At 35.0% G+C, this 12,713-nt stretch overlaps 1 protein-coding gene across 1 annotated transcript in view; it reads left to right on the forward strand.

The window, feature by feature from the left end:
* Window positions 1-12,713, forward strand: part of LOC150092912 (protein phosphatase PTC7 homolog) — a 152,295-nt gene that overhangs the window by 102,289 nt on the left and 37,293 nt on the right. Inside the window, exon 5 of the mRNA XM_090413348.1 lies at window positions 6,270-6,399. Within this exon, the coding sequence (XP_090269474.1) occupies window positions 6,270-6,399 (130 nt within the window). The remainder of the gene's footprint in view (window positions 1-6,269; window positions 6,400-12,713) is intronic.

The following is a 12,713-nucleotide window of genomic DNA, read 5'->3' on the forward strand; positions in this document are numbered from 1 at the left end:
ATGGGGTTGAAATTTTTAAATATTTCACAGATAAACATGTATCTTTTAAAAACATTTTAAAAATCGTTGAATTTTGCTTATGTCTCCCTGGATCTAATGTTCCCACTGAATGAGTATTTTCATTAGTGAACAAGATGCGAACCAGTGGGAAAAAACTCCAATTAAAAATCGAAACATTGAAAGCATGCATTTATACCAAATGCAAGTTTGACATGAATTATATACAGTTTTATGAATTTTTAAAATACAAACTTGATTTATTAAAAAAAGTTCATTCTTGTAAAAAGTATCAAAATTTTTTTGAGTAAGAATATCATGGTAAGAATAAACGCAAACAAGCAGGAATAAAATTCAACCAAGGGTTGAAACTTTGTGTGAGTTGAGCCAGCTAGTAATGAGAAGTTTCGTTGGAACAAGAAATGACACCTTGTTGTAAATGTGTTAAAACTAAGAAATATTGTTAGATTGTGATAGAGTGGAAAATTAAGTATTCCTATCTTATCACAGTCTAACATGCTTTTCCAAACAAGAGAATGAGAAATGAGATAAATACAATAAATTGCCTCTAAGTGTAGAATAAGTATTATGTATATATAAATCAAGTGTGTTCTGTTATGAAAAGGTTAAATAAGTGTATAATTTGTGCCATTCGCGAACGTGATTAATTTAGTGTTGAAAATGTAAAACATTACCAAAGCTTTAGAAATTAACCTGTGTAAAAGAATTATAAAATGTAAGCACAAATCTAACAGTTGGGGGGGGTCAGGTCCAAAGGTTACGGAGTCGTAATGCAAGGGAAGGATCACCCCGAGTAAACAATGACATCAGCGTACGTGCGATAGCGGGGGAGAGATATGGACGCTATGACGTAATAGCAAGAGTGAGTCGGCCGGTCATATCGAAAAGGGCGAGAATCGCCGAGAAGAATAGGGGAAATATAAGGGTCATGCGACCCTGAAAGAAGGCTTTTTTTTCCTGGATCTTGGGTGTGTTCCCCTCTTGTAGTGGCGTAGGTGCCCCGTACCGGAGGGAATCCGAAAAAAAGAGTCTCGGAGCAGTATCTCCGCGGAAAAAGACAAGTCAGGCTGTCCACAGAAGGCCAGTATCAAGTGAACTTAAGATGTCATAAAGAACCATAAAGGAAGATAAGTAGACTTTGTGTTTCACTATGCATGAGTAAAAGATTTGTGCCACGTTAACATGTTGTAAAAGAGAACATTAATGATATAGGATAAGGTGATATTACTAGGACTTGAGAAGGATATTGAATTTATGTTTATTATCTGTCGTTGTGTTTAAGTTCGCCATTATATTGAATGAAATTAAGGATATGTTTAGAGTAAAGAATTGGTATAATATAAAGAGATTGTGAAAGATATGAATATTATCTTGTGTAGTCTGACAGAGCTACGGAGTCTTAGATTGAATGTGATAATAGTACATGACTAATGTTTTAGCAGAGGTTAATATAATTCTTACTTTAGGAAGCTACTGTATAATGTTTTATAAGTGTAATAGTAGTGCTTGAATTTTATATATCTTGTCTGAGGCTCCCTTATGATGGGATTTAATTTAGTGTTATTATGTGTAACAATCTTTGAGTATAATAAACCTTGCTTTTGGTTCTAACAAAGACTCTGTGATTTCTGGAATCCGATGCACCGCTTATAAAGTATTAATATGAACCTATGCGGGATATTTGAAAAAAGTAAATTTTGGTCACGTCTGCAGAGTTAATTGGTATCACTAAGTACTGTCCTGAGATTACCTCTTGGTTGTTAATATTAATTAATCTAATAGCGCTAAGTGGCGCAGCGAAACAAATAAATTTCTTGGCGTTTTAAGAGGGGTAAATCTCGGACACTCTGGTACTGCCTCGATCTCGAGGAAATTCCATTGTCCATCAGAGGTACCACGTGTTACCTGATAGAGTGTATCAAGGAGATATAGTAAAAGGTTAAAGTAGTTGTATTTGAGAAGAAAGGTTACAACATAAACCGCGCAGCAGATAGGATATAAAATAGTTGTACAAAATAAAATTAAGATAAAAGAAAAAACCATTACAACAATATATAGTGAATGTTGATATGACAGTTTCAGGTGTTGGGGAATTCGGTTGAAGAGAATTAGCATTTCAACTCAACACTTGTTGGTTGCCTATGTCTTTGGGTCGTGTGATCTTTTGTTAATACCACACCAATCATATCCACGTCTTCATAGCTGCTCTTTCGTGTAAAAATTTAAATTTGTACGCAATGTTCCCTTTAATTTTTTGCTGTGAGTGTGTGCAGAAATTTGCGTTTGTGCAAAATTTGCCTCCTTTTGAAAAGTATGTGCACACCCATACGAGTCACCATACTGATCATTTAAGCAAAAAAGTTAAAACATTTCACTCTTTACCTTCTGGTGTCAATGGGATGTCAGCCAGGTCACTCCAACTCCCCACCGTGTTCCCACACACGGCAATAGCCTCCCCAGTAAACAGTCGGAAATCACGATTCACAAGCCTTGGGCAGGACTCAATCCGGGCACTTCGCACATGCGAGGCTAACTCGATACTGACTGTACTAGATAGGATTCTAAGTGTGTGTATTATTACCATCACCAAGTAAGTTGTGTGACATCAATCACAGAGCTAACATAAATATTTTATATGTATTTAATATTGATCTGATTAGAAGTAAGAAATAAAGTAAAAAAAAAAAAAAAAGATAACACTAGTGACTGATTGCCTTTAATTAAATTTTCTAACTTTGCAAATAACTCTAAACATACATAATGAAATATTCCCATTACTAATTCTCACCTTGTTAAACATTCATAATAAGTCCGTTACTAATTCTCATCTTGTTTAGTTCTAGTTTCTATCTCTTTATTTTTTCTCTCTTCTGTCTTTGGCATTCACCCACTCTTTATACACACTATCTAAATTAATTGAATTTCCATATAATTTGTAACTTTTCACTCTCATTAGCATAACCAAATGACATTCTCCTAAACGGTTTCTAAGTTGGTTTTTTATTTGATTCATTAGACTAAAACCTTGCTCACAGTCTGCACTAGATGCAAGGAAGGTTCCTCCAATATCCATCAACTTTGCCAAATCACAAAACTGCTCATTTTGAAGAGCAAATACAACCATTTGTGTAAAATTTCAAATTTTGCATTTAATTTTTTCTTGTACAGAAAATTTGAAATCATTAAACTGACCAATTATTTCTGTAGTATCATCCAGAAAATCATGATATTTAAGACAAAGGACATTATCATGTTCACTACCAAATGAGAAATCACAATGTGAAATAGAGGAGATATCAAGCACTGACCATTCTTGTATCTCATCTCAGGAAATCTGTTCTCTAAATGTGCACATAAACAATTTATAAAATTTAACAGGGGCCTAGTATCTACTGGTTCAGTCTCTTCTTGTTTAAGTAAAGCATTTACTCTGTCACTCCAGCAAATGTCACCTTCTAAATACTGATTCCTGATTTTGTTAATCTTCCCTCTGGCAAAATGATGACTGTCTAGTGGTGTAAGGTTACTCCTTTGTAAGATTTTGCACAGGGAAGCCATTTCTTCAAAAACATCACTTAAAACATTAACTGCTACTTTGAATGTCACGTTAGTTAATTTATTGTGACAATAATTAACCACGGGATCATTTGATTTGTCTTTTTCAAAATATGTGATCAGTCCCTTATTACCTGTAATGCAAAATGTCTGGATAGCCACTGCACTTCATTGAATGGTCTGAAGGCAATAACTTCATTTTCAGATGCCTCGACAATTTCTTTAAATTTATGTCTTTTCACTGTGGAACAAGAAAAGAGTGTGTACACTGTTCTCATTAATGTATCAATATCTCTGATTAGTTTAATTTCCGTATCACAGATCCTCACAATGAGCTACACAGTGTTACTGGACAATATGTGAAACTTCTAATTTTAGTTTTGCAGCGACACCATTAACTTTGCCCAGCATCACTGCTGTTCCATCAGAGGTAAACATCACCATTTTTTGGAGATCAATCAAGTTTCTTTTCTTGATAAAACTGTTTAATAGCTAACACAATGGAGGAAGCATCACATGCCTGCAACTGCATTATTCTGCCAAAGTATGTTTTATATTCATTACAATCTTTAGGTCTAAACTTAAAATAGAGAATGAGACATTTGTTAACAGTTATATCAGTGCTTTCATCAATGGTTAAAGTATGGAAATTTGCAGATGCAATTTGCTCGAACATGTCATTTTCAACAATTAAATTGATTGTTTCCAGAAACTCAAACGCATAATTTTTGATCAGCTGCCTGGGAGTTGAACATACTTTTCCATATGTTCATTAATATGTTGAACTGAAAGTAATGAGTTATTCATCTTAACAACTAATAAGACACTGTCAATAAGAACTTTAATCTGCTCTGGGTTTGATCGTTTTCTCTCTCTCTCGGTCATCTGAACTTTCATGTAGTATACGCAGTATCCCTGTAGCTGGCAATGAACAATTTTGTTGCCTAAGTTCAAACTTCTTTCTATTAGCAAAATCCCCAGCAACCTTTGCATCACGACAATAAATACAAACAACACCAATTGTAGCATCATACATAAATATTTCACGCAGCTGAATGTTTATCAACTCACGAGCTTTTGGCGTAGCAGTTTTCACTATTTCATCCAGCCATTCACTTTTAAAGCAGCTAACAGTTCGTTTTTGCTTCACACTTTTTGCTTCCTTTGAATTTGACATGGTGCATCAGTTTTTTGCAATTTTGTTATTTGAAGAATGTTTTTTATTGTTTTTATAAATTTACAAATGTACACTATTCACTGAATAACTTGGCAAGGCAAAAGCCGAACCAACACTAGACATTGCCGAGGGCAACACCAGAGCTAAAAGATGTGCCTAAAGGCTAGATTTAATTAACTTGGTTGTATCTCAATGCGTGTACACGAATGTTATTATTTAGGCTACTATTTTAAAATTCCTTTTAAAAATTAGAGAATTTTGAAATGCTACAATATTTTTCATTGTACTCTAATTTAAGTTTTTAAAAGTGTTTAATTATTTTTATTAAAATTCTGAAACCATTGTTTTAATTCGTCATGATCTTGAACTAATTTGATCAGGCCTGAGATGTAAACAAACTGCGCGGCATTCTATATGCTACTTAAAAATTACACATTTAAGCCACACCCCTTTCACTTTGGCATCAAATTGCTAGCTTCAAATTATGTTACTGTTAATAATTTATAAGTTTTGTGCAACTTTGAGAATGTAATAAAAAATGCGAGGTTATAGGCTTGAGCATTGCCGAGTTACCGTATTTTTTAAAGAATTTATATGTTAATGTTTAGGTGGAATTTCTTTAATTAATAAATTTTAATTTTGTCTTGAAAATCTAGTGTGCACATATTTTTTGCTTTGTGCGCTAGTTGTAAAACGTGTGCATGTGCACAGCTTAGAGGGGACATTGCTTGTATGTATTGTAATAATTTTTTTTAAAAAGTTGAATAATTTATAAGCGTATAAAAGGATATGACCTGTAAATCGTTAATGTGCCAGCAAAATTCTCAGACATGCCACCTCTGGCACGCGTGCCATAGGTTCGCCATCTATGACCTAGGAGAATACCAAAGTTCTTGGTGGATTGATATAATAAGAAGCATCTTATTATGAACTGAAACAACTGAAATATTAGTTTGGACAATATTGGAGTCCTGACAGATGAGGTTAATTTGGAGGGAAATTTTTCAAAGCAAGTTTTTAATGATGTAAACTTTTCAAGGCACAGCAAATATTTCTTGCCCACCTGCATGTGTGGCAAGTAGATTTTGCTAGCTGGCAATTAGCTGCAGACTGACAAAATAGAATATCTTTTTATTCAATAAGAAATAACTTCTCCAACAATGGTACAGCACCACTAATAATTTTATTGATATTCTATTGACTTATTGGGTCATATCATTATGAAATAGAGGTCTTAGGCAAGTACTTTTTTTTTTGTGTGGCAAGCAACGTTGTCAATAATGTCAAACCCTGATCATCATAGTATTCTGTACACCCCATGAAGTTACATACAGGAATACAATAATGTTGATGCTTTTGGAGAAAGATAACACAAGAAGTCTAATCTTTTATTATTCTGTAATTTAAAATGTGGATTAAGAAATATTTTTTATTTTATACTTTTAAACAATTCTAACTTGAAGTTATAAAATTAATTTAATGACAAAATTGTTAATGATCAGTGATTTTTCTCTTTTAGGATCACACCATGGAAAGCATGCAGCAGATGGTTAATTCTCTTACCCTTCAGGCACGACAGTTGGCTTTCAATGCAAATTATCTTTCGCCTTTTGCAATAAGAGCTAGAGAGTATGGTATTGATGCCTTAGGTAAGCTACTTAGTGAACTAAACCTAGTTTGCTTTGGTAAAATTAATAACTAATGACCTATTTAAATAATTTTATTAATTATTTTGCCACGAAGTGTAATACAAATATGAGCGAGCTAATTGGTGCTATATATATGGCAGCATTTCTCAACCTTTCTAAGCCCAAGGACGAGTAAAATGTCTACAACAATTCTATGGACCACTAAGTTACAGAGCGCGTAGCTGGGGAGAGGGGGAGTGATCCGTCCCGGGCGGCACTTTTTTGGCGTTAAGAAATCTTGCCATAGCAAATGAGTGATGAAATAGACTTCGACAACGTCATTGACGATTTTGCGAACAGAAAAACAAGAAAAATAATATTTTAGGATGTTAGAAATAAAGTTTTACTTCAAAAATAAATATAGTGTTTTTTATTTATTTCCCTATACGTCGTTTTGACTTTTTGTAATTTTTTAAAAATCTATATGGAAATTACCAACATTTCAGAAAAGCTGTGCCATTTAATTGGAAGTAAATGATTAAAAGTGCATCATAATTGAACAAAGTTTTAATTTTTATTAAACATATAAATAACATGATATAATTATGTTACTACTTACTTTTAATAAGATAGTTGAGCTTCTCGGCCCTTGCAGAGTTGCTGGTTATCTGGATCAATATTGATCAACTTCTGTCGAAGATCGTCACACACTAAGACGATTTCTGTATTTTGTTTTTATTTGAAGGAGTGGTGAAAATCCTTTCTCACAAAGATAGGTTGTAGAAAACTGCATGACAATTTTCAGTGCTGCTTCAGATAATTCGGGAAATTCACTTCTCACTGAAGGCAGGCTCCAACATCAAGCCAAACCAAGATCACGGAATTGCATTTTAAGTCCACTGTCACTTGAAAGCTCAATTAACTGTTCTTTTTTCGATAACGAAAGGTCGTTCTCGTGACTGCAAGCCTGAAATGGATCGCGAACCCACAGAAATTTCTTATAAAAGTTATTCAGAGAATATGTTTCAAAATTCTGTTTCATATTTTTGAGGTGGTCACAAACCCTTTCCAGAAACTCAGAATCAACAAAAATATCATTTTACACCAAAAAGGATTCCAATGTTGTAAAAGGTGCAAATTATCTGTCTTTTACGTAATTAATTCATAAAACCAGTTTTTTCTCGAATGCCTTTATTTTGTCGTAGGCATCAAGAATTGTTAAAGAATTTCCCTGAAGGGAGAAATTTACTTCATTTAATTTCTTAAAAATGTCTGAAAGATAGGATAGTGTTGATAACCATGCTTCGTCAACAAGGAGTGATGCAAAATCAGAATTACGTTCATTTCCAAATAATAAAACTTCATGCCTTAATTGAAATAACCTTCTTAGTACTTTGCCCCTGGAAAGCCAGCGAATTTCAGAATGAAGCAAAAGTTGTATATAACCTGTTATTTAATGGTCGAGCTTTAATAAAATTAACTAGCTTTACAGCGTTGTATAGCACAGTTTTAAATTTTGGTGGCATTCCTTTGGAGCAGGGATGTAGTTGGGCCAGGGCGACGGCCTGGTACTTTTTTAAAACTATAAAAATTTTTAAATTCATTATAATTAATTATATATGAGACTTATAATGCATTTCCAGCTTTCGGTCAAAAAATAGTAGCTTGCTGCTCTTGTTATTTTCGTTTCTGAAAATAAGGCAATCTTTGTGCTATGTGGCTGTCACAATACTACTACTACTAATAATAATAATGATGCTGCACTTCATGCTCTGGATTTTTGTTTCTAAGGTAGAGCCCTGGCACTATTTCTTTTAGGACTACACCCTTGCTTTGGGGGCTAATGCTTCCCTATGTATGAAACAATGTACCCAGAGCTACTTCTTTGACCATAGAAACAACCCCACTATGCCTGCCTATAAGGGCACGAGCTCAATCTGAACAGAAGCCTATACATTTTTCCCACTGGATCCCTTTGTGTATCATGTAATTATTGAGAGTGTGAAATATTTCTTCTCCAGTTGTTCGGGATGGCAAAGTTCTACAAAACAGAATATCATCATGAATGTTGTTATCATGCGCATATCGTACGTAGCATATTAATTTCGCATCATTTGTAACATCAGTAGTCTTGTCTATTTGTAACGCATAATACGGGCTCTTCTTAACTCTTTCGATTAACTGAGATTCTATGCCATATCATTAATTCTCTGCGACTGACAGCCTCATTTGAAAGAGGAATCAAATCAACATCTTTTAGTAACTTGTTGCCAAACATAGTTTTTACCACATCTTTTATAGCTGGAAGTAGCAAATTTTCCCTGATAGAATGAGGTTTCTCTGTTTTCGCTCTGTGCAAGCTTAAGAGATGGGATGCTTCCAGTGCCTTGCTATTAATGGGACCCATTGCCGAAACTATATTTTTCCCATGATTTAATATCCCTAAGCATCGCTGAAAAAATTCAATTGGCTCATTTTTCACATCACAATGTTTAGTTTCTAAATGTAGGTTTTGTAGGTTTCATGCACTTGTTCGACAACACTTCGTAACACAAAACGCATTGAGGTCTCCATTCACTTTCATCTCCATACCAAGTAAACCTGAATTCCAAATATGAAGTATTATATTTCCTACTGTATTTTTTCTTTGAACTGCTTGTTTCATCTACTTTAATAGTATCAGATTTACTCACTGTTACAACACATGTATCACAATTAGGGTGAGCATCGCCTGTTTTTTCATTTGCTCTTCTTTTCAAAGTCCTAGTTCTAAGCTACTTTTCCATTATTAAAAAAGTTTCCAAAAAATATATAAATACTAGGATTAACTCAGACACACATTGTCCAAGTATCAATTAGCACTTCTGAAGATATACTGAGCCTTGGTTGAAGGAGGGGGAAACCTTCAATAATAAAAATCAATAAACAACAATCAGTTGATTGAAATGTAGATAACACATGTTCACTTCAAATGTGACAAGCAAGGGAAAGCGGAAGCAATAAAACTATATTGTTGTTCACTTCATCCCTCTTATTATTCGTCATTCTGCCTCTACAAATTACTGTAGTGCCAGAATGACGAGTAATAAAAGAGGGGTGAAGTGAACAACAATATAGTTTTATTTCTTACGCCTTTGAACATTCTGACGCTATTTGTTGGATTTTTTAAGTTTCCATTCGATTTCAATAATTTTTACTTATTGAATTTTAATTTGTTTTGTTTGGATAATTAAAAAAATATATATTTATTTATAATGAATGTTTATTTTTTTGATCATCTAACTAGAGTAATTATTTGGACAATAGAACAAGTGTTAACTAAAATATTTATTAAACCTACTAGTTTCACCAAACTTTAGCTGTTGGCATCTTCAGGGTACAAGCACTTAGGTTAAAAAAACATCACACAAATATGAATAACTAAAATTCTAACGATTATAGTTGCAAACTGAAATAGCATTGAACGTGAGTGATATACGTATCGCTTGTACATGATTAACTAGTTGTTGCTAAGGAACGTTCTGTAGGTTGCATTAAAGTTCATTTCTCGTGTGGTAAGAGATCTAATTAGGGTTTTCCATATCTCTGAGGGTATTAAACCTTGACTCCTATTAAGGTTATCAGAAGAGCGAGCGACTGTAGCTTCTTTAAACATTCGGGAGTGGTAGTCTTCTTCTATGTAAGGGGAACAGCTTTTGTCCCACTCAATGACATGGTTAGTTATAGAAAAATGAGATGGCAGGCCTGATATGTCTTCTCTGTTGTTTTTGACGTAACCAATGTGGTCCTTCGGTCTAATTTTGATGCTTCTTGATGTCTGCCCGATGTAACTTGAACCACATGAGCATGGAATATTGTAAATTCCAGCATATTTATAGAAAGGATGGTTATCTTTTGGAGATCTTAGTAGTTTACGGATTGTTTCTATAGGTTTGAATGTCACTCTTATTTTGTGTGGTTTGAGGACACTAGCGAGCTTGTTGGAGATGCCACTCACATACGGAATCACGATAGTTTTGATATATTGAGTATCCTCTCGCTCTCAGATATGTGGATGACATCTTCATTGTATGGAACCACAAAAAGGATGACCTACTTGACTTCCTCAATAAGATCAACTCCTTTCATCATTCTATTAAATTTACTATACGTGTGTAGAGGCTTAAGTGCTGTGAGGACATCATGTTGGAGGCTTAATGGATTTTTTACAACACTCAAAAAGAATTAAAATAGAATTTAATACTTCCTATATTTCGTCTTAGTCACTAGGACATCTACGGGGATTACAAAAACAGTTAATGTATTTATATTAACTGTTTTTGTAATCCCCGTTAATGTATTTATATTAACTGTTTTTGTAATTAACTCTCTTTCTTGAATTTGCTGTGGTGGAGCATGGTGGTTTTCTTCCATGATACCCTGTGGGTGGTGTCCAAAACATGGTCAGCCAAGCCTGAATGGCCATAGTTGTGTTTGAAGATGTAAGACTTGTGTTCCTCTAGATGGATGGATGCTGATCTGCCTGTCTGTCCAAAGTACGCCAGCTTACAGGAACAGGGTACTTTGTAAACTGCAGGCAGAGAGAGAGAGAGAGAGAGGAGGAAGCTGATCTTTCGTAGAACGGATAAGGGTAGCAAGTTTGCGGTGGGGCTTATATGCTGTGTGTAGGTTGTACTGTTTTAGTATCTTGGCTATTTTTTCGGATGTGCCACGGATGTAGGGTATGGTGATGGCATTCTTAAAATTTTGTTGACGAGAAGGACTGGGAATGGGGGAGGAGTTGATTATTTTTTTGATACTGTGATCACTGTAGCCATTGGAGAGGAAAGTGCTGTGTATGTGGTTAAGCTCAGTAGTGAGGGCGGTTCTACTGGAACAAAGATTGTGGGCTCTCTTGGTAAGAGTTTTAATAATGCCATATTGTTGAGAGGGGTGGTGGTGGGAGAGTTTGTGAATGTATCTGCCTGTGTGTGTGGGTTTTCTGTATACGGTGAAGGTAAGTGTATCATTAGGCAGGCGTGTGACTAAGGTGTCTAGGAAGGGTAAACAATTGTTCTTTTCCTTTTCCATAGTGAACTGGATTCTTGGATGTAGACTATTGAGATGACTGAGGAAGGAGTCTAATGTGTCTGGGCCATGAGGCCAAATACAGAACACATCATCTACATATCTTAGCCAGATAGAAGGTTCGAGTGGGGCTGAATCTATGGCTCATTTTTCGAAATCTTCCATATAGAAATTGGTAAGGGGGGGATGAGAGGGGGGAAACCATGGCAGTTCCCTCTATCAACAAATTGCTAAGAGCTATCAACCTGATGGTATGCAACATGCAGCTTAATTCTACCTCTCACACTGATTGAAGAAACTGAGATGTATGAGGAGGAATTCAGCAATAGGATCTGGCTGTATAATTTGAGTCTCAGCAGAGGGAAGATTCCACAGAGGTGGAAAGAATGTATGATAATTGCTTTGCACAAGGGAAAGGTAGTATAAAAACGGAATCTAACTATTGACCTATCACTAACTCTGGAGTGGTGGTGGTGAATATTTTTGAAAAAATGGTAAGAGCTTCCACACGGAAATAGATTGGCCAAGAATCTATACTTTGCAATAAACAGCATGGGTTTACTAAAGAAAGGTCATGGTTGAGCAGCTTGCTCACATTTTATAATAGTATTACAGTTGAATTGGATAAGAGGAATGGAAATGAGACTTTTGGATTTTGCTAGGGCTTTACACAGGATATGGGAATGGATTATACACTATTAGCTTAGATAAAAGGATGGCTGATTGACAGATATCAAAAAGGTAGTGTATTGGTGGGGGGGGACAATTCTTCAAAAGTATAAGCTGACCTTTGGTGTACCCCAGTATTAATCCTTAGTCCATTGTTATACAGTGTATATTAATGATTAAAGTCTTTATTATGGGAGGATTTGACAGGAGACATACAGCTGTTTGCTGATAATGTTAAAATAGGCAAAGTAATCAGACATGTGATTGACATGCAGCATTTGCAGAATGATTTGGCTGGAAATGTGGGCCATGTGAAAAATAACTCAGTTCAATGGCAGTAAAAGTTACATACTTTGCTGCCTTCTAAAAAGGGGTGAGAGTTGGATTTATTATTCATAGAGTAACGTGTTATTGGGAGTCTTGCCTTTTTATTATTATTATTTATATAGGTACTCCATGGAGCCAAAAGACTCATTGCAAGAGACCCATGTTATCCATTAACACAGTGTTTCTCAAAGTGTGGTACGCGCATCCCCGGGGATACACGAAAGGTCTTCAGGAAATATATGGCAATTTTTGGCTATGCATCATTAACGCAT

Source organism: Typopeltis vanoorti, chromosome 24 (genome assembly GCF_054136105.1).
Source record: "Typopeltis vanoorti isolate ZY-2024b chromosome 24, IOZ_Tvanoo_1.0, whole genome shotgun sequence".
NCBI lineage: Eukaryota > Metazoa > Arthropoda > Arachnida > Uropygi > Thelyphonidae > Typopeltis > Typopeltis vanoorti.